The sequence below is a fragment of the Trachypithecus francoisi genome, unplaced genomic scaffold (genome assembly GCF_009764315.1).
Source record: "Trachypithecus francoisi isolate TF-2019V2 unplaced genomic scaffold, Tfra_2.0 Lachesis_group4, whole genome shotgun sequence".
In the NCBI taxonomy this organism is placed as follows: Eukaryota; Metazoa; Chordata; class Mammalia; order Primates; family Cercopithecidae; genus Trachypithecus; species Trachypithecus francoisi.
The window spans coordinates 16,391,380-16,414,279 of NW_022681469.1; the positions used below are offsets into that span (position 1 = coordinate 16,391,380).

Sequence of the window (22,900 nt, forward strand, 5' to 3'; positions counted from 1 at the left end):
CAGGCCTGGCTGAGACTGCCTACAGAGGCACCTGGCACAGAGCGAGGCTCATACTGTCTGGGCCACTTGGGGTCACTTGGGGTTCCAAGGACCCTGATGTAGAGAACTCTGCCCAGGGCATCGCTGAGTCTTGGGTGAGGAAGGAGGGCAGAGCCTGCCTGGCTTTATGTGCAGAGAGGAGGCAGCCTTGTAGCGCTGTGAGTAACTGCTGGCACAGAAGTACACAGATGTCTGTGAGGGAGCAGCCGACTCCAGCCTGAGTGGGAAATCCTCTGTGTTTGATCTGGAGACATCGTAGCCATTGGAAACTTCTCCTTTGTCAGTGATACCAGCACCAACGGAGTAATGAATCAGCCTCAGCCCCACGCCTGGGTCTTGTCGATACCAGTACATGGAGTCATGTTTCATATCCTGGGCACACTGCAATGTCATGCTCTGTCCTGTTTTCAGGACCTGGAATTTTGGGGTCTGAGTGACACCAGCATTCACTGGACCTGTGGAGAAGGAGAACAAAGCTGATGCTGCAGCCCCAGTGGGAAGGCACTGGGCCTTGAAATCCACATAAGGGGCCCTGCCCGGGACCTACCTGCCCACAGGAGACAAAAGGCTGCACAGCACAGGAGCCCAATGCTCATGGCAGGTGCTACAGGACGGAGGGGTCTTCTGGGTCTGTGTGTTGATGAAAGGGGAAGAGGACTCTCAAGGTAGTCATTCTGAGACCTCATTCTCCTTGCCTGGGCCCCAGGGAGGGAGAGGCCAGGAGAGGCCACGCCTCTTCCCCAGATGGTCAAATCCAAAATAAATGCACCAGTGAACAGCTGAGAATGAGAAGAACACATATGTCTGAATTGAAACAAGTCTAAAAGATTTTCATGACCTTTTGTAAACAGTTTGTAATTCAATGTAAATTTTATTTCTTCAATGATATAATTAATATTCTGGTGTTAGTTATCTACAAAGTGCTGTAGTCTAGAGTCTTAGGGAAACTCCTCATGTCTTCCTGGTGTTTTTGATTCCTGTGTTCCAAATACTCCTTGAAGTATCCTTTTCTAATTTGCTTAATGGACCATAATCCTGTTTAAAATCCTTTGTCTATATTGGTTTTCTCTGTTATCAAGTTTCCAAATCCCAGGAGCAGGCTCATCAACATTGGAGGAGTCGTTTTGCTCTGTTTCTTGTCCATTCACGGACAGATGGGACTCCTGAGAAACACAGCTGAGCACCTTCAGCCACACCCAGGACTCTTGCTTTCCATGCCTGGGGTGAGATCACAGCAGGCAGAACCACCTCACGCTGCTGACTGCCTTCTATGTGTGGACGACGGTGGCCACCCAGCACTGCCCATGACCTATGGGCACAAAGGTGGTCTTATGCATGAGGGACTCAGGGAGGGAGGGAGGGCAGACTTTAGGGTAAGGAAGGGTGCTCTGTTTTAATTTGAGTTGTCATGTTTCATAGGGGGTATCCCTTTGTGTGGGATTCCTGCCATTAATTTAGTAATAAATAAAAAGGAGCTCAAATAACGTATCTTGGTGCACAGGGTCCCACACTTATTAGGACACCATTGTCATGTTCTTCAAATTCTTACCAATTTTTGAACAAAGGGGATGCTAGTAAGTTGTATGGCTGCTTCTGAGTACATAATTGTGTTTCATATTCTTCTCACCTCCCCATGTGCTATTTTCCTTTTTAGCACAAGCACATGACCAGGGTCTGGGTCACTCAATATCAGTGGGACTTTGGGTCCCATCAATGGGACTGTGTTCTGTGAAGAACACAGAAGTTAAAGTCATAGCAAAGGACCACCTGGTACTATTTACCTGCAAGCTGGGGTCCACCAAACCAATGAGTGGATGCCACATATGTGATCAGTATTTCTCTGGTCCAGAAAACAGAGAGACACACAGCAAAAGAGCCTGGTGCCCAGGCAGCGCCAGAACAGAAAGGAGAATTTTCTAGCTCAAGGCTCACATTTTATGGGTTGGACACTTGGGGTCAAGGAAGATAGAACCCTTCTCTCAGTGTGACATTATCTCTCAATGGAGTCACCATTGCACATGGTTTGCTTGGCCCCAGTGTACTCTATGTGCTCAGGAAGCAGAGCTAAATCACAGCTAAATATTGTCTGATGGAAACTCAAAATAATGTTCTCAGAGATTGTTAGTTTTGGTCAGAATATCATTATAAAATAATTTAAGTGAATGAATGTATGAGAAAAAATAATGAAAATGAATGAACAAATTATGTGGAAACAGCCTCTTCCAGCTGGGAAGATTTTTGATGTCATTTCATCATTTTGTCTATCTCCAGGCAGGATTATCCCTAACATGGATCAGGTATCTCTCAGGGTTCTGGAAGTGTTTGAAACCCTTCTAAAGCCATAAAAATCTTTTCTTCTAATTTGTTAAATTTTAATTTAAGTTTTGGGATACTTGTGCAGAATGCGCTGGTTTGTTACATAGATAAACATGTGCTACTGTGGTTTGCTGCACCCATCAACCCGTCATCTAGGCTTTAAGCTTCGCAGGCATTAGTTATTCCCCTTAATGCTCTCCCTCCCCTCTCCCTCAACCCTCCGACAGGCTCCAGTGTGTTTTGTTCCCCTCCCTGTGTCCATGTGTTCTCTTTGTTCAACTCCCACTAAGTGAAAACATGTGGTGTTTGGTTTTCTCTTCCCGTGTTAGTTTGCTGAGGATAATGGCTTCCTGCTTCATCCATGTCCCTGCAAAGGACATGATCTCATTCTTTTTATGACTGCATAGTATTCCATGGTGTACATGTGTCACATTTTCTTTATCCATTCTATCATTGATGGGCATAGCCATAAATATCTTTAGGAGCACCTCCCTCTCTTGAATATTTACCTGTGTACTAAAGAGGAAGTGTTTTAATAGTTAGAGGTTGTAAATTTCCATTAAAAATATACCTGAGCAAAACTATTTTCTAGTGATAAATATCACTGGTTGTCAGGGATGGAGGGAGGCATTGCACAGAGGAATGAGAAAACTCTCTGCGTGATGGAAATATTTGACATCTTAATAGGGATGGGGATTAGAAGGGTCTATACACATATGTTGCTCCAAAATCACTGATCTGTTCATTTAAAATGTGTAATGTTTTATATAATCTATATATTAATAAAATTGATTTTTAAATATCTGAGGAGATATGTATGCTATATTCTTTAGTTAATTTCATGTAAAGAATCATCAGGCATATATATTTCCACTTCTGTGACTTCTAAGTTCTCAGCTTAAGATTTCTAGGCAGAATGTTTCTGAATCTGCCTTTGTGCATGGCAAGGGTGCAAGAGGCTGTCTGAGATTAACAAAGGGAATCAAGATATTTGGATTCTTATTATAGGCTAGATATTTTATGATACTAAATTATGTATACGGCCTTATAGATGGACTGTATTAGTCTCATTTTATAGATTAACAAAACAAAAAGCAAACTAAACCTAACCTGTCAAGAGCTGGCCTCAGGTAGCGATGTGGTGGTGTTAGAGTGGGAGTCAGGGCTGGGTGCCATGGCATTTTTTCAGAGTTCTTTCCCTACACTGTCTCCAGGATAAATTCACCTCTGTCTATGATGTTATTGGAACCAGCAGGTCTGAAAGGGATGTAGAGAGCAAACACTCTGATTTTGAAAGTTAGGCATCGCTCTTTATGAAAATGCCTTATAGCACAGAGCTATAAACACAGGGATTAGAGACTGACAGGTCGGAGCTGGACGCCCAGTACTGCATCCTAATAGCCATTTAATGTGATCATGTTATTTAACCTGTGGGTCAATTCCCTCCTCTCTGTTAAATGAGAATAGCATTTGTGTCTTAAGGCTTTTTCTGACAGTTGAATTTCTAATTAACTGCAATTTTGCAAATGAAGGACTTCTATTTTGTGCATAGTAAAATGACAATAAAGGATGGAATTATGATTTTTTTCTGAGTCTTCTCCGTGCAGCATAATTGAACCATAAAGGTGCATTGATGCACTCAGAGCCTGCACCTCTGCAAATGACCCTGCCACTCATGCGATGCATGGTTTTATAGAAACAGTCAAATACTATGCATTTATTACCACAGACCTTAAATGTGTTATATACACACAAGGAAATAATATCAAAAAAGAAGAAAATCCAGCCATATGTGGCAATGTGGATAAACCTGGAGGACATTATGGTAAGTGAGTAAGCCAGACACAGAAAGACAAATACTGCATGACTCTTTTTTTTTTTTTTTTTTTTTGGAAATGGAGTTCCCTGTTGCCCAGGCTGGAGTGCAATGGCGCAATCTCAGCTCACAGCAACCTCCACCTCCTGGGTTCAAATGATTCTCCTGCCTCAGCCTCCTGAGTAGCTGGGATTACAGGCGCCTACCACTATGCCCAGCTAATTTTTGTATTTTTAGTAGAGTCGGGGTCTCACCATGTTGGCCAGGCTGGTCTCCAACTCCTGACCTCACGTGATGTGCCCACCTCAGCCTCCCAAAGTGCTGGGATTACAGGCGTGAGCCACCATGCCTTTTTCTACTTTTATGAGGCAACCTAAATAGTCAAAAACTCATGGAAGTAAAAACTAAATCCACGGGCTAGGGATTGGTGGAAATGGGGAGTTGCTGTCAACAGGTACAAAATTCCCAGTTAAGCAGGATATGGAAGTTCTAGAGATCTACTGTACAGCCTTGTTTCTGTGGACTATGACACTCTGCTGTATACTTAAAAGCCTGTTAAGAGGATAGATCTCATATTAAATGTCCTCACTAAAATTTTTTTAAAAAGGTGTAAAAGGAGGTAGGTAACTAAACAGAAAGATTTTAAAAGAGGACATTTGTATAATTCAGAAACATTAAAGTACTTTGAATTAGCAAAATAATTTAATAAATAAATTTCAAAATAATTCAGTAAATACATTTCAATATTAATTGCCTTAATACTGTCAAAGGCAAGAAATGTACTTTTTAAAAAAATTGTCTTATCTGTTTTTCTAAATTTTATTTTTTGTTTCATTTTTAAATTTATGTGGCACAATCCTTTGTACAAAGCGGGGGGCTTAAAATGTTTGTGAAATCAATAAATTAACTAATGAATAATAATGATTTGTGTCTTTTCCCTCATAATAAATTACATCAGGTAGAGGAAAACTACACTTTCCTTTAAAAACATCCCATTCCCTTTGCTGTGCACTGAGAAAACTCTCTCCTCACATAGCCTTCATTAAAGAGATCACCTGGCCTCATTCACAGCACAGCTATGGTGCAGAAAATTGCACCTCTCTTTTTTGTCACAATGAAGGATGAATGAATATGGTTAGCCTGGAAGTTGTATGTTCCTTGGACTTTTCAGCAAAGAGACTATAATGATCATATATAATGCCTGACTTTCTCTTCCTGCTAATGGGGACCTGGAAACGAAAGGCCATGTGAGAAGACAAATCTGCAGAGTGGGGACAGTGGGTAGAGGTGCTGGAGGAACCGACTTCAGCCAGTTATGTTCTTTTCAATTAACTATTTATTGATACATATCAGATGTACATATTTTTTAAGTAGATGTGATCATTGATACATTAATCAAATCATGGTCATTGGAATAGGCATCACTTTAAATATTTGTCTTTTCTTTACCTTAGGAACATTTGAATTATTCTCTTCTAGCTATTTTGAAATGCACAATTGGTTGATGTTAACTACAGTCACCTCACTACTGATCTATCCAATGCTATGTCTGGTTTCTTCCATCCAAGGGTATATGAGACCCAGGAAAGCTGTTTCGGTGAAAAGTATGCACAGTTAGATAACACTTATTTTGCATGATTTCTGTCAGAATCAAAACAGATCTCATAAAGAAGCAGCAGAGGTAACTTGGGAAAGGCCTGTTGGATCACCAGATCCTGAGTCCCTCTGGCTGCCAACATCCCTTTCATGATCTTTTTCTGAGCGGAGGCAGGAATGTTTTGGCATTTCCATAGGAAACTTGCCTTTCCATTTACTTCCTCTGCAGGCCATCCTTTGCCCACTGTACCCTTAGGCGGGTCCCTGGCTCTGCTACCCCATGTATCATTCCTGCCCTGAAGGGTCCAAAACTAAAAGTGGAGCAGGTGGAGCACAGTGTCCACATGTCCATGTCACACCTTACTCTGCCCACCGCTGTCCCTGCCCTGACACTGATTCCCAAGCCCTTGATGCCCCAGCCCCTTCACCATCCACTGGCCAGACAGACACAGAGATACTCTCTTGTTGGTACAAACTGAGGCCTTTCACACCCCTACCCTTCCCTGGACAGTGAGAGGTCTGTGTTTAACTCAGAACCCACTCTGAACTCAAATGGCCCCCCCGATGCTAGCAGGCAGCCAGGCACTCTCTTCAGCCTTCCTCTTCTGGGTCACCTGCCCTCCCCTCCCCAGGGTTCCCAGCAGCATTGCGGAGAAACAGCGCCTCCAAGTGGCTATAGATCCATAGTCTCAGAGATTCACACCTTATGACCTTATGAGCTCTAGATTGTCCAAATCAGTAACAGAGACCCTGCATCCGGCTCCTGCAACCCCCACCCTCTCACATACACCCTCTCTAAGCTTTCCCAGATAAGCCAATTTAGGGTTAATTTTTAAATCCTCCCTTAGCCAGTGGAGACAAAAGGGTGCATTAACTAACATTTTGATTGCAAAATGAATAGTTGTTATGTCATTGCAATTTGTATGATAAGGTGGAAGAGAAGATCCTGAATAAGACAAGGCATAGAATTAAACAGTGTGAAGATATCCAGCAGAATGATCTTGGAAAAATACTTCATATCTCCTTTTGGTTTATAAGATGCATGTGTCTTCACATTTTGTATTTAGAGTCATTATTACCAAATATAGTGCATTTAATAAAAGGGGCTTCCAGTTTTTACATATTTGATTCTGAATTTATAAAAAGTTTTGAAATAAACAACCCTATTGGCTATAACTTAGGCAGATTGAGTGGTCTGACGTTTCCCATCACTAGCCAGAAGTACCTACGAGCTCCCCCAGTGACCCAGTGCTTCTTAGTAATGCAATCCAAAGATAAACTATTTTCATGTGGATGAATCTGCAGGAGAAAATGCACACATATACACACTCACACACAGACACAACACACTCACAAATACACTCTCACACACACACACATACACACACGGTATCTTCTTATTGCAAGGATGATAAGATTCTCTTACTGAGCACAGCAAATTTTTCTCTCAGCGTTTTAGTTTGGTTTCTGGGATGCACCCCTGATAATGTTTCCAGACTTACAAAGATGTGGTTTTGGAAAAGTGTGGTTGTCGTGAGGAACTTCTTTTACTGGATCATGGGACTGGATAAATATTATTATAACATAAATTTCTTTGTTCCAAATGGACATTTGTGAATTCCAGCTTTAGATATAGTTATGGTACTGGGTAGTAGTGCTCACTAATCCTGATTGGGAAAACACATTTGCTTGGAATATTGCAGAAATTGTACGGAAAATTGAGATGAGCCATAATGACTCTCTGTTATATTTCAGGTAAAAGGAGCCCCTTTTGAAGGGAAAACAGTAATAGATAATACTTCAGAGCTCTGTATAAATGGACATTAATTTATTCATTTCACAAACATCAAGTAGTATCAATTATATACCTGAATTTTCCTCTGAATGTAAAGGAAAGAGAATGATATACTACAGTGCCAGGGAATGTCAGGGTAAGAAGCAAAGAGGAAGGTAGATGTGAGTCAGTCCTTGATAGATGAGCAGTGTCTGGCCCTGTTTGGGGAGAATACAGTTTGTTCCAGGCTGTGGAAATAGCACAAATACACGGGAAGTTAAAGCCTGTAAAAGCTCTAGAGCCTGTGCTTTCCTAACCTGCTGTATTTCCTGCACAACCACACTTCCCTTTCTCTACGCAGGTGAACTTTAGAAGACATGGGCCCTGGGAAAGTGGGGTGAGCCGGGTCAGAGGCTCTGGAAGTTTCAAACGTCTCCATTCCTTGTACCATCTGTCAGTATTTAAATTTTTACCCCCATTCTTGGCAAATGCTAATTTTTTTAAAATAATGTTTTTAAAGTCATCATATATTTTGTCATTTTTGTAACACACAGCACTGCCAATCAGGCATGAGAAGAGCCTATAAGTTAATTTCATAATTTCACAGAACTTTACTATTATTTCATCTCAGCAAAGACATGAGTCAATTTCCTTATCATGTATAGCTTGGGTCATGTGCATAATTTCCTTTCATTTTCAAAAAATATGAAAAAGAAATTGAGGACCTCGATATTATCTTTGAAAACCTTAGGTCAGGGACTGCTACACTAGCCGGTTCTCACCTCGTAACCTCTTTGTCTCTCTTTCCATTTATGATCCCTTGATTCCCCTGGAGCTGTTCTGTCCAAAGATTCTAAAGATAAATTGAAATTACCAGATGATTTTATTATTTCTTACACGGTCTATCTGTAGTCCATCCCAGAACAGCCAGCTCTGAACAATTTTGTTTTGCATTTGTCTCTTCAAATCTATTTATTGATTCACTGATTCAAAACATGTGATTTTTAATACCTTCCTTGTCAGATATACAACGTCAGGATTAATGGATAAAATGTCCAATAAAGTCCCAACCTGCAGAAAGCTCAAAGCTGAGAAAGATATGCATTTATTTAGTAGATATTTACTATAATCATGGAAGCAACTCTTAAAAATGCTGTAGGTTAAAAAACTCCTCAAAAGTGAAGTCAAGAAAGTGAGGAGCCAAACCAATGTAAAAATGGTCTGTGTGATGAGTAGTCATTAAGAATGATGACAAGATTAGTAGCAGACAGAAGGATAGAATGAGAAGAGAGTTCTGAAGGGAAAGAAGCAAGTGCAGCAAAGAAGGGTCCTGTTCTCACATCATGTGTATAAAGGAGCTGGGCTTCAAAGGAGGAAGGAAAATGATCTGGAAGCAGCAGAGAGAAGCCCGAAGAGCAAGGAAGACACCAAAACAATATATAAACACAGAGTAGGTCTCCCGACGTACATTAAAGAATACCCTAAATTTCATTCCGCATCATTCTGATCTTGAAAGTCTTGGTCTTTGAATAACAAAAATAGGACAGTGACAAGTGAAACCTGGGCCTCTATGGAAGAACTCGGGTTAACCCAAATTGTCTTGGGCAGGCAAAATACAGGCACATTTTGCAGCAGTTGCCGATGATACACTGATAAGAGTTGAGAAATAATCAGTATGTAAATACTACTAGAGAAGAAAGACATTATAACTCTTCATAATAAATTGCAAGTGCTGTGTAGAAATGTGTGGCATAAACCAGAAAAAAAAAGAAAATACAGATTTGGCCGTTCAGGACACAGCATCAGGGAGGAAAGAGGGCACAGTAAGACTGGCCAGGCCTGTGTATGTTTTTTAACTTTATTTATTTATTTTTTGTGTGTGATTCGGGGTTTTACTCTATTGCAATGATCATGGCTCACTCCAGTCTCGAACTGGAGGGCTCAAGCAATCCTCTCAACTCAGCCTCCTGAGTAGCTAAGGCTGCCATAACAGGCTAATTTTTAGTATATATATATTTTTAGAGACAAAATCTCACTGTTTCCCAGCCTAGTCTTGAACTCCTCACCTCAAGCAATCCTCCTGCCTCAGCCTCCCAAAGTGCTGAGATTATAGGCATGAGCCACCACACCCGGCCCTGTGTGCTTTAGACATCCTGTGTATATTCATATTGATAGTTCCAGAACAGGCAGTGGAGGAGATCTCATCAGTGTCCTGTGAGTGCACATAGACCTTTAGCTAGCACCTGGCTTGCCTTATGCAAGATAGAAACAAATGGATCCCTGTAGGCCAAGAGGGGTAGCTTACTTCTAATGTATTAAACTGCCCGTATTATCCACATTGAAAATCTCTTTAAGTGTACTGTAAAAATCCATATATAAATGTTAAATTGAAATTAGCATTATAAAGGGATGTCCACAATCATAGAAAAGAACTTTCATTTACAATAAAGAGCACTTGTAGGGGAAATTTCTGTTCACGGCTTAGAGTGAGAAGAGAGTGAAGTGGGCAGAGTAGTTCACAAGACAAAGCCATTCTCAGGAGCTCCCACTGTTTGGGTGGGGGTGGCAAATATAGGAAGGCAGGGAAACCTACGGTGTGGGTAATTAAGGTTTATCCTACCTGTGTGTGAGTTCTGACTCCAAACACAATTTGTGGGAAATTTGCAAAATGCGTTTTCTATATTATCTCCTACACAAGATTTTGTATGTTGATATTGTATCATCTTCTGTCTTTGCCATGCTCCAAACCCACTTAATTATTCTTGTGGGGAGGGTGACACAGGAAAGACTGCTCAGGATTGCTGGGAGCTGTGGGGAAAAGAGGAAGCACCAGAATTTCTGCACAGGGAGGGGGAGATTCCACAGTGCTATGGCTAAGCAACTTGCACAGACACACACAGTCGAGTCCCCCTGCTCTGTGGGCTGGATCTTCCGAGTAGAGAATGATCCATCAGGCCTCTCAGCTGAGAATCGATCCATGGGCATACCTGCGTCATTTATAATAAATCGGCTCCAGAAGTAACTCAGCAATTCCAGTCCCTGCACGAAGGTCTGTCTATACCAGAAAAGGAGATTGTGGCCTAAAATTGGTTCATATCCCAGAGTCACTGCCTGTCCCATTTCTGTCACCTCATGCTTGGGTGACTGGATAATGCCAGCATCTGTGCATGCTATAAAAGAAGGCAAAATTAGGAAACAGAATAAGGAAAACACAGGAAGTCATCTATACAGAGGCCCAGCATGAAGATGATAAATATGTGAGGACTCTCTCGCTACCAGGATACAAAGGGACACACAGAGGGTCCAGGAGTCCATGGCAGAGTGAGAGCAGATGTGGCACATTCCAGACCAGGGCCTTTATGAACATGAGCCAAAAAAGGATACTTTGGGACATTTTACCCCCACAAGATGCATCTGTCAGTGACATCACTGAATGGGCCACCACCCCAACTTGAAAGCTCTTTTAAGTGGAGGCTACATTTTTGGGAGATGAATCAGGCAGGACTGAAGTCAACTGTAATTGATCTGAGATACAGATGCACATTTGCAGAGGGTCCCTGTAGATTTGCTTTGATATCATCAATTCATAGCACCTTCTCCATAACATGCCTTACCTAGGAGCCTGCCAACTATATCCATCTGCACCTCAAACTCCAAGTATTTAAAGATGAACTCACTGCCTTATTGCAAGCCAGCTTCTCTGCAAACTCTCCTGTATCTCTCACTGGTGGCTCTGTGCTCCTAGTTCTTCAAATGCCCTTAAATGAGTTAGAAGTTAGCATCTGAGTTACCCAGGAAGAGCAAGCATGTCAACTGCATTGTTAAAGATATGGGAGGTGGATCAGTGTCCCGAAAGCTCATTAGATTTCAAAGCTCTTCTTTGCAGTGAAGGGCCTCTCTGAGTTTATTGATCCTTGAACTCTATTGAATTTGCAAAGCCTAGAACACAGAATCTCTCACATTCTCTATCCACACAATAAATCAGAAATAAGATAGTCTTTTTCACAAAGATTTGGAAATTAAATGCTCCAGAGTTGATTTACATCTTATTCTTACCTCTAGCAAAGCTCAGCATTTCTTAATCTCTACACCTGGCCTTTTTCTTATAAAAGAATCTTGCATCTCACTAACTGACTTCCTCTCAGGGTATAGAGTGTACACAGCTGAGAGAACCTCTGCACTGTGGATTGGTCAACTAGGTTATTTGCTAACGAAGAAGGAGCAGTTTAAGGTCACGTTTTCGCTGTTGGCACAGAGGCATACCGCTGAGTCCCCTGCAACCCAGGGCACTTGCCAATCCTAAGGAGCAAATAGTTGACAGATGAGCTTGTGTGACCTGAGGTGTCTGTTTCCTTGTGGGCTCCATCCCTTTGTTGTGTGTGTTAGATCCAGAATGTAAAACAGTGGTCATCAATCAGTTTTCAAGGTAACCAACATGTTTTCTTCCCTGTTACCAGGTGCCTAGGTTTGGTAGGCAGAACGATGGCCCTTCAACCATGCCCAGGCCTAATCCCTGGAACCTATGAATGTGTGGAATTACCTGATAAAGGGGAATTAAAGTTCCACGTGAAGTGAGGTTGCCAATCAGCTGACCTTAATATAGAGGCCCAATGTAATCACAAAGGTCCTAAAATACGGAAGAGGGGGGATGAAGAGTGAGCGTCAGAATGATGCAGAGTGAGCAAAGGCTCAGCTAGTCCTTGTTGACTTTTGAAGATTGAATGGGGTCATAAGCCAAGGAACACTGGCCACCTCTAGAAGCTGAAAAGGAGAGAAAACAGTTCTCCCTGAGTGCCTCAGGAAGGAATGCAGCCCTGCCAACACCTGGATTTTAGCCCAGTAACATCCATTTTGGACTTCTGACCTCCAGAACTGTGAGGTAATACTTGCATGGTAGTAAGCCACCAAGTTAGTGGTAGTTCGTTACAGCAGCAATAGAAATTGAGTACCTTGTAGCAGCCATGGGACTCATGGGAGAGAGAGACAGAAGCCGGATACAAAACGCTGGTAGAGTCAGATACGCGATCACATGGAAAAACCTGAAATCAAGCCAGGCGAAACAAACCAACAAACAAAACTTTTATATGCCCAGACCCCACCTTCTTCCAGGGACACAGAGGCATCTGGAGTAACAGACTTAGAACTAGATTGGGGCATTTTCCTGCTCAGAGCAAAAGTTCTTGGGGGAGAAAATTCTGTCCCACTCCACCCTAAGCCTTGCTAATAAGTGTGTATGCTGCTGGTAGCATCATTGTGATTGAAGCTCCCTGAGGACAGGCTCCCTCTGACATGGTCCAGGATAGCGCCTCCAATTCTACCTGCTCTTCCCTCTACATTCAACAGAACAGGTAGGGCTGACCTCGGTTGGCTTGGGGCCAAGTTCTACAAGGCTCCTGTGACACAAAAACTGCTTCTCTGCTTTCCCCAGCCCAGAACACGGGTGCTGCACCACCCCAGCTCCTTGTTCCTCCACGTCTTCAGTGAGCTCAGAGGTATATCCACTTGCAAGCACACCTACCACTCAGAGCCCCACTCAAATCTCAATTTAGAGCAAAACCCATCTCCGCATCAATAGAGGCAAAAGGGTTGGTCTCTAATCCCTTTATCCTCAGCCTTCATTGCAGACACCTCCAACCCAGCTCGCTGAATCTAGGTCCACCTCCAGGGTTTTCATTAAGGATCCTCCAGGGAGGAATCCCATCCCCTCCCCCATAGATTCAGGTTGACAATGAAACCACAGTGCCTCCTAGTGGTCAGTAGGCAGGAACAGCACAAATGTGCTCTTTGTCAAGACTTGGAGGACTTGCACTTCCCTTGATTGAGCCGTGAGGAAACGAGATATCATAATTTGTTGGTGTTGGAGGGTCATAAAACGATGTTATGACCTAAGATGAAATCTCCTGAGAGATGGACATTACAGTCTGACAGATGGAGACATAATATCAGTTTTAATATCCATAAACAACCTGGCTCAGATGGGAGAGCAAAAAGACCGGCCAACACTGTCGTTAATCAGAATTTAACCCATTCTCTCTCCCCTCCAAATTACAGGCCATCCCTGTAAAGAAAAGAAAGTTCCCCACTGATCTCAGAGCATTTTGAAAAAGCACCAAAAAATCTGCCTTTGTTCTCAGTAGCCAGGATGAAAGGCAGATGAAGAAGAGAGATGAATCTTAGATAAAGAGGGGACAAATAAAATAACTTATTTCCTTTCCTATAGGGAAGATTTGGCAAGCAATAGAAAGAGTAAAACTAGACCATTACTTTAGGGAAGTTCCCCGAAATGGAAAATGTGGAGCAAAGCGTTTTCCCAGAAGACTAGATTTAAGTAGGAAAAGATGATATAAGTAGACTCCCTCTATTTCTGATCCCTGCCCCTCAGGTGTGCTCCAAAAACACGGCACAAATGGGTCACAACAATGCAGAAATGAAGTGTAAACCACAAATAAAATTCTAAGGGCCCCCAATCATCTGAATGGACTTCCTACCCAGCCAGGGATCTTTTAAAATTTAACCTGAGAGACAACCAATTATCAACCAGAAAAATTTTAAATCTACCTTTAAGCTGGAACCTCTCCCCACTCCTGCCTCCAGTTGTCTGCCTTTCTGGCCAAAACCAATGTATCTCGTAACTGTGTTTGATTGAAGTCTCAAGTTTCATGTCTCCCTAAAATGTAGAAAACCAAGCTGCACCCTGACCACCTTGGGCACTGTTCTCACTACCTCCTGAGGGCTGTTTCACAGGCCATGGTCACTCATATTTGGCTCAGAATAAATGTCTTCAAATATTTTACATAGTTTGACTCTTTATCAACAGAAATTAATTCCATGTTCACTTTGTGCTCTCTGATCAAGTCTAAATATTCACTCTCTATTCTCATCTTGTCACATGACCCAATGAAGCATCAAAGATTATGTAATAAATAACATAAAAATACTCAAATGATAAAGTCTCAAAACCAAGTGAGGGTCCCAACTTGATTATAAATCCACTTCAAGTTTTTAAAAAGTCTTTCCTTAAAATTAAAGTTTCTGTATAACATCTCTATGCTATTTAAGTCAAATATCAAACAAATCACAGACTAAGAATCTGACATTAAAATTCAAAGAAAATCAAAACCTCAAATAAAATGTTTTGACTTTAATCTGTATAATTACAGAAGAGGGAACTCAGATGAATGCTTTTGTTATTATTTATGTACTTAGGTAAAACAACCACACTAACAAACTGCAACTAATTCGTATCCTAAAGATACAATGAGGAATAACTGGGCCAGAATCTTGGAGAAGGCAGGAGCCTGGGGAGTGAGCACAGCAGTCACTGCCGTTAGGGGCATTTGCTGATCCCAGCTCAGCACTTAGGAAGTTGACTCACAGGCCAGGGGGTTAAAGGCAAAGACCAGAACTTACTTAATGTGACCATTGAGGGACTTGAATAGAATCAATGAACTAGAAGGAAGCCTGTCCTCCAGGTGCTCCAGGACACCTCAAGCCCTGAATTCTGTTTCAGGGAGTCCTGGATTGTTTATGCATCCATGCCCTTTACAAAGCACAATAAAATTATCTCTGGAGAAAGATATATCCATCCTAGCCCAGAAATTATTTCTACAACCATAGTGTCTGGCATGATGTCAAAAATAATCAGGTTTATAAGGAAAAATACAAACAAATGACTGAGAAGCAGTACACACACAAAAATGTCCACAAAGACCACAGAGGTGAAAATAAGCAGGCAGACTGAAATAACTGAGTGGCCTATGCTCAACAAAATAAAAGATACACTCAAAAAATGTTATGAGGGAACGACTAACCGTAAAAGATGACCTCATAGATTAGAAAAAGAACCAAATGAAAATTCTTGCATGGAAGTGGAGGATGGTCCTGGTCAGCCACCACCGGGCTGAGGTATTGTTAGCTAAGTAAATTGCAGAGAAGGAAGGGAGATGTGCAGTGAGTTCATGCCATCAGTTAGGACCTGCAGTCAGGTGGATGGAAAGGGAAGTCAGGAGGGGCTGAGGGACAGTGACAGTCCTTCAGAAGATTCCCAGGAAACTGCATTTCCAAACATTCTAACCAATACTTCCGAATGATTTCTAGTACAGGAGAATCTGGGCAGAAGCTAGGGTGGAGACTACAGTTGGACACACACAGTGCATTAACAGAGGGGGCAACTGGACCAGGGGCAGTTCATTGCTTCTGAAGTTCTTTCAGGAATATCTAATGCACTTATGTATCAGTCTGTTTTCATGCTGCTGATAAAGACATATCCAAGACTGTGAAGCAAAATATGTTTAATTGGACTTACAGTTCCACATGGCTGGGGAGGCCTCAGAATCATGGCTGGAAGCAAAAGGCACTTCTTACATGGTGGCGACAAGAGAAAGTGAGGAAGAAGCAAATATGGAAACCCCCGATAAACCCATGAGATCTCGTGAGACTTGTTCACGGTGATGAGAATACTATGGGAAAGACCAGCCCCATGATTCAATTACATCCCCCTGGTCTCTCCCACAACACATGGGAATTCTGGAAGATACAATTCAAGTTGAGATTTGTGTGGGGACACAGTCAAACCATATCAACTAAGGAGCTATTTTAATATATGAGGACAGACAAGTGGAAGTGTCCACATCTGTCTCTGAACTAGCTGACCCAGCCCTATATAATGTTGGGATATGTTTGTTACACGGAAGAGTTAGAGAGCTCTGGAGTAGCAGAGTTCATTTTGAGCTAATATTTTGGACTTGTTGCCCGGATATCCATTTGTGTGCATTTCTTGGAAATTTAAAGGGAGCTGAATGAAATAGTTGAAATCATCAACATCATCATCATTAACCCTACTCATATTAACATATTTCCCCAAAAACAGGGGAAAAAGATTTCCAAACACATAGTACCTGTTGAGATTTGGTTGCATAACACATCCAATGAGAGGTCTAGAGGAGGCTCTAGAGTCAGGGTATTACCAAAGATAAGATTCAAATCATTCATATGCCGACAACCGCAGAGGGAGAGCCTGCTGTTTGTCACTCACATACAATCATTATCTGTATTATTAAAATGTGTCACACATGTTTATTGACTACATGTTTTTATTTTTCAAATTTCTGTATTTTTTAATTGATACAAAATATTGTTTCACTTTTAAAATAGAACAGCTCTTAGTACCCCAGAAGACTAAGTGTGTGATAAGTCACCTTCAGTTTTGGTTTCTTGAACTCTCACCGAGAGGTGTTTCAAATTCCTTAGACATATTTTCAAATAACAAATGCAGTCTTCATGTTTTAAGAAATAGTTTATTTCCAGCCAGGTGCAATGGCTCATGCTTGTAATTCCAGCACTTTGGGACACCGAGAAGAGCGAATCACTTGAGGTCAGGAGTTTGAAATCAGCCTGGCCAACATAGGAAAATCCCGCCTCTACTAAAAATACAAAAATTAGCTGGGCATGGTGGCACATGTCTGTCATCCCAGCTACTGGGGAGGCTGAGGCAGGACAATCACTTGAACCCAGGAGGCAGAGGCTGCAGTGAGCCCAGATCGCACTGCTGCACTCCAGCCTGGGCAATGGAGCAAGACTCCATCTCAAAAACAAAAAGAAAAGAACAGAAAAGAAAAAGTTTACTTCATCCCACTATATGAATCCTAGCTATATCTGAAAACTCACTTCTTCCCTGGGAGGATGAGGAATAAGGAAAGGCTGCTGTGAGCTGATAGAGAGGAGAGAGCCCTGCAGTTTTGTGCACAAAAGGGAAGTATCTCTGCAATGCTGTGGCTAAGCTGCTGGCACAGAGATACACGGCAGAGTCCCCAAGCTTTGCAGGCTAGATCTTGAGAGTGGAGTTTACTCCTTTGAGCCTCTCTGCAGAAAATCGATCCTTAGGCAACTGTGAATCATCTACCACATCGTTATTCTGAAATTGAACCAGAAGCTCTGGGCCCTGACCCAGGATCTGCCGGTACCAGTAAAAGGTAGCATGGCCAGATACAGGATTGCACCAAAAAGTCACAGCCTGGCTTTTCTCTATAACCTTGTATCTGGGGGACTGGGCAACTCCAGCTTCTCTGAGTTCTGTGAAGGAAAAAGACAGAATTTGAAAATAGAAGGAAATGATTGAAAGAATCACTGAGAGACCCAATGTGATCATGGTGTTCCTAGGACTCACCTGCTCCCAGGAGACAGAGGGCCGCCCAGCAGAGGAGCCTGGTGCCCATGGCAGGGTCAGGGCAGGATGGGAGCTTTGCCCAATCAGGGTCACTGTGAGCAGGAGCAGAGGAGGAGGGATGTCCCTGTCCTCTCATGGCAGTTCCCACAGTGACATCATTGCCTCCACAAATGCCTACCTTCTTAGAAACCAATTATTATAAACTAAAACAGAGCACGAAGTTGCTTTACCATATTCACAGACTGTGTAAGTTCAGCCAAGAGTCCTCACTCACATCTCTATGGCTTCGGGATTGGATCTCCTACTCCATCTCTAGGCCCATCCTCTGCTGGATGTTTCGAGTTGAAGCAACTCGAAACAGAGATATCAATTAGTGACCTTTTTGTCTTACCAGCAATTATCCTTCTCTTTGGGCATTTCTCTTTCACTAGGTTCTCTATCTTCCAGGTCCTATGCGCTTAGAAGCTGGGGTAATTGACACGAGTTTATCCTAGAAGCTTGTTGAACTAGCTGACACGCTGTAAGCTAAAGGGATAAAATAATACCCTGGGCACAATGTTGGAAGGGTTCATTTTTAGTGAAGGCCAATGAGCAGTTTCCTCTTTGCTGTTATCATTTATGACGCATTGTGTACCAAGCCTTCATCATGGTTCTGCTCGTAGTTTTTGGTCACCAGTGTAATGAAAGTAAGTTCTCATTTTTTATCGAAGATGGGTGGGGAATTCTCTTATCCCTGAAAATATCAGTATATATTGTAAGAAATGCAAAATCAAACAGACTTGCTGAAATCTAAAAATAACCTTATAGCTACACCTCTAGTGTAAATTACAGTTGAACAGTAGTGGTATTATCTATTTTTTGTTTCTAATGGGGCAACATTAGTCACAAATGCAATTTTATTCCTTGCCTGAGTAATAAGAAATAAAAGGAGTTAGGGCACGGCACTCCTTAGAGTTGGCATAAGACAATAACACAAGGAGATGCATGTCCAGAGAGGTGGGAACGAAGATATATGTGTTCAGTGAGGTGCGCCCAGAGATATTCCAACAAACCGGTAAAACCTAGGGGACACATGTCAAGGTTATCAGGTGAATACCTGTGGGTATAGAATTACCAGAGCCATTGACTTCTGTCATAAATCCTTTATTACTGAGACCAAAAGCTGCTGGTTTGAGTCCAACTCATGTAGGCACCAGGCAATAATTGCATGATGGAAAATTTCTTCACATTAAGGGGCCATTACCTTCTCCATCTTTGTGACCAGGGTTATAGTTCCGGGTGACAACAGCATTCGGGGGATGGAGGCTGGTAGCTGGAAACAGGACTTATCCGTCTATCAAACCTGTCAGTCACAGGACCCACATGTGACGTGCTTGCATGTGAGGCATGCCAAGTCCAGGGAGGACATTCCTCATTGTTCCCAGGCCTCATCTGCTTCCTGGGCAGTGCAACTGAGAAATTCGTGACAGAATTATTGTCAAGGCAGGAACCGGTCATTGTGCTGCTCAGGGAAGAAAAGGCCAGAGCCCTGGGAAATCTGGTTTTTGTTAAGAATATCTGTAGTGTTACTACCTGCAATTTGGAATAGCCTGCCTGGCATAAACTAGAATTGTCCACTCTCCTACATTTCCCTTACGTCATCATATACATTGTCCGGGGCATGACTAGAATAGGTAAGGTGTGAGGTACAGGTGCGTTGCTCACATTTCTCTGAATTCTCCTAAGGAGGCAGTCATTTTCCCTTTGCATGGGTCTCTGAGCATTTAGGCTGGCTCCTGGTTCTCCTCCATCTACCTCCAATGCAAGCCCAGAACAGTCTCCACTCAAAGATTTGCTACAGTTCAGATTTTACTGCTGAGCAGAACATACCAGCACCAATGAATATAAAGGTGTTTTTGTTTTTTTTTTCTTAATATCTTACATTTCACTAACTACTCACAACTTCTGCAAACAAGATACTGGATACTAGGATACACAGTTTTTCTTTAAACTTAACATCTCAGGCAGTACTGAACCCTGTTTCAAAAGCATTTGAGCATCATCAAACCCCAGTGCCTTCTGATGGCCAATGGTTCAGTGTCACTGGACTCAGGTCCTTGGTCCATGGCTTAGAGATACTGGTGGGACTTCTATACTATCTTCAATAGAATCAGGGCCAATATAGGACAGTGTTTGTGAGAAACCAGGGAAAATTTTTCCAGTTCTTTCTATTCTTACTATCTTGCTAGAGCCTGTCCTATAGTTTAGATATGGTTTGTTCCCACCAAAACTCGTGTTGAAGCTTGTCCCTCAATGTAGCGGTGTTGCTACAGGCACATTGCTCACATTTCTTTGGGGTAGTGTGAGCCTTATGGGAGTTGAAACTTACAGGAGTTGTTTGGGTCACGGGGGTAGATCCCTCATCAAAGATGAATGCCAGAAGTCAGTTCTCCCTCCCCAGGATCTGGATTAGTTACCATAAAAGCAGGCTGTTATAAAGTGAGGGTCTTGCTCATCCTGGCTCTCCCTGCACAGGCTTGCTCCTTCTTCCACTTCTCTTCCATATTATGACACAGCACAAAGCCCTCAAAAGAAGTCCAGCAGATGTTGATGCCCTATTGGCCTTTCCAGCCTCCAGAATTGCAAGCCAAATAAAGCCCTTTTCCTTATAAATTTCTTTATATATTTTCCCAACCTCAGGTATTCTGCTATAGCAGCAGAGGACAAACTATGACAGCCTCCCTTCTTGTTGCACAAATAAATATTGTCCAGCCTTAACTTTGGAAAATCACTACTCTTCTCTTTACGTTCAGTCACCTTTGAAAGTTCTTGAGTTTTCAGCCAAACTGTAGAATACCAGAATCTCTTGACACAGAGGAAACAGTCCTGTACATTTGCTAAAAGGCCTCTTGACATGTATTACTAGCTAAGTTTTGCACTGGCCTCAGAGATACCAAGCTGCTTTGTCCTCAGACTGCAAATTCTCTTGTCTTCTTTTGGGACTTTCTTAAAAATCATAGCCTGTTTCCTATTAAAAAAAAAGTACACTCTAGACTAAAAGATACGTTATATTATATATTTATTTTATGGTAATGACATCATATTTCAAAGATATTGAAAATGAATATAAGAAATATCCAACAACATTATCGTTCTGAAATAACACCAACATTTTATTTTGGTCTGCTCATATTTTTCTTCAATTTTTTTTAAACTGAGCATCTACGGAAAAGGTGAGAGAATAATGAAACAAACAGAATATTAAAATGTATGTCTGTGTGCCGATTGTACATTTTGTGATTTTTACTTTATCTCTCTATACATATATTGCCCTCAATTTCTGAAGCGTTTTATCCTTAATAATAAAATGGGTCTGCTAAAAAATTGGCATTAGCTTATATAACCACAAATGTCACTATTACACTCAAAACATTAGCATTCATATAGCATTGTCATCTAGTACATGCTTCACACTCAAATTTCTCCGTTTGTCTCAACATGTCCCTTGGTTTTGATTCACTTTTCCTCTAGAACAAAATCAAAGATCATGTATTTCACGAGGTTATCGGTTCTCCTTAGTTACTTTTAAATTATACATCTCTTCCATCCACTTGTTATATTTTCTGTTTTTCATGATTATAAGTTTTCAAAGTGTCCAGGTCAGCTTAGTTGTAAAATGACCCACAACAAGAATTTCTATACTATTAGAGGCTAATTACTTGGCAAATATACACCATAGATGATGTGTATTTCTTTTGCATCTGGTCAATCACAAGAATGTGGAATGTCATTTTTATGCTGTTTTGTCAATGCATATTTGAGGTAACTGACACCAGATCTCTTCATTTTTAATATGTCTTTTACCTTCTATAACTGAGTAGTAATCTGTGGAGTGATGCATTGGAAAAATGTACATATCTTGTTCCAGTCCCAAAAGCATATATAAAACATGGTCCAAAATTCCTTAAATCTGGATAAAGTCGTTATTTGCTGCGGTGGACCGTGGGGAGCCGGGGTCGGTGAAGGATCCCAAGATGGCTGGGCGAAAACTTGCTCTAAAAACCATTGACTGGGTAGCTTTTGCGGAGATCATACCCCAGAACCAAAAGGCCATTGCTGGTTCCTTGAAGTCCTGGAATGAGACCCTCACCTCCAGTTTAATGCCCTGAAGATTCCTGTGCCAGAGGATAAATATACTGCCCAAGTGGATGCTGAAGAAAAAGAAGATGTGAAATCTTGTGCTGAGTGGGTGTCTCTCTCAAAGGCCAGGATTGTAGAATATGAGAAACAGATGGAGAAGATAAAGAACTTAATTCCATTTGATCAGATGACCATTGAGGACTTGAACGAAGCTTTCCCAGAAACCAAATTAGACGAGAAAAAGTATCCCTATTGGCCTCATCGACCAATCGAGAATTTATAAAACTGAGTCCAGGAGGAAGCTCTGGCCCTTGTATTACACATTCTGGACATTAAAAATAATAATTACACACACACACACAAAAAAAAATCTGGATAAAGTCAGCAACATCCAGGTATGGAAAGCTCAGAGGTTGTCAGTTAAATTCAACCCAAAAGGAGTTCCCTAAGTCACAACATGTGTTAGCTCATTTTCACGCTGCTGATAAAGACATACCAGAGACTGAGAAGAAAAAGAGGCTTAATGGACTTATAGTTCCACATGGCTGGGGAATCCTCACAATCACGGCAGAAGACAAGGAGAAGCAAGTCATGTCTTACTTGGACAGCAACAGGAAAAGAGAGCTTGTGCAGGGAAACCCCCATTTGCAAACCATCAGCTCTAAATGAGACTCATTTAGTATCACTAGACAGCAGGAAAGACCCGCCCCCATAATTCAATCACCTCCCACAGGATTCCTCCCACAACACATGGGAATTGTGGGAGTTACAATTCAAGATGAGATTTGGGTTGGGACACAGTCAAACCATATCACAGTGTAATCAAATTATCAAACATCAAAGACCAAGAATACTGAAAGTAGCAAGCAATAAGAAACATCACATTCAAGGGATCCCCAACACAACCTTCAGCAGATTTCTCAGTAGAAACCCAACAGGGCAGGAGAGAGTAGAGTCGTACAATTCAAAGTGATGAAGTTAAAAAAAAAAACAAAACAAAAAAACTGGTAGTTCTGGCATCTACTGATGGTCTTTGTCTATAATTATGTTGATAGTTACATTGACTCTCCATTTA

General features: G+C 41.8%; 1 protein-coding gene, 1 pseudogene and 3 gene segments (V, D, J or C); 1 reads left to right on the forward strand and 4 right to left on the reverse strand.

Moving 5' to 3' along the window:
• The window catches only part of LOC117072417, a 293,342-nt gene extending 292,584 nt beyond the window's left edge, over positions 1–758 (reverse strand). The window contains 2 exon segments of the C gene segment in view: positions 207–494; positions 587–758. Coding sequence covers positions 207–494; positions 587–725 — 427 coding nt within the window.
• LOC117072418 overlaps positions 1–22,900 on the reverse strand; it is a 372,247-nt gene that overhangs the window by 283,101 nt on the left and 66,246 nt on the right.
• Positions 1–22,900, reverse strand: part of LOC117072419 (M1-specific T cell receptor beta chain-like) — a 339,687-nt gene that overhangs the window by 277,374 nt on the left and 39,413 nt on the right. The window lies entirely within an intron of this gene.
• Positions 17,316–17,827, reverse strand: LOC117072431. The segment is given in 2 exon segments: positions 17,316–17,612; positions 17,707–17,827. Coding segments are annotated over 2 exon segments (297 nt in total).
• LOC117072430 lies at positions 21,666–22,177 on the forward strand (annotated as a pseudogene). Its single transcript, XR_004432790.1, has one exon. The product of XR_004432790.1 is annotated as an ATP synthase subunit d, mitochondrial-like (transcript).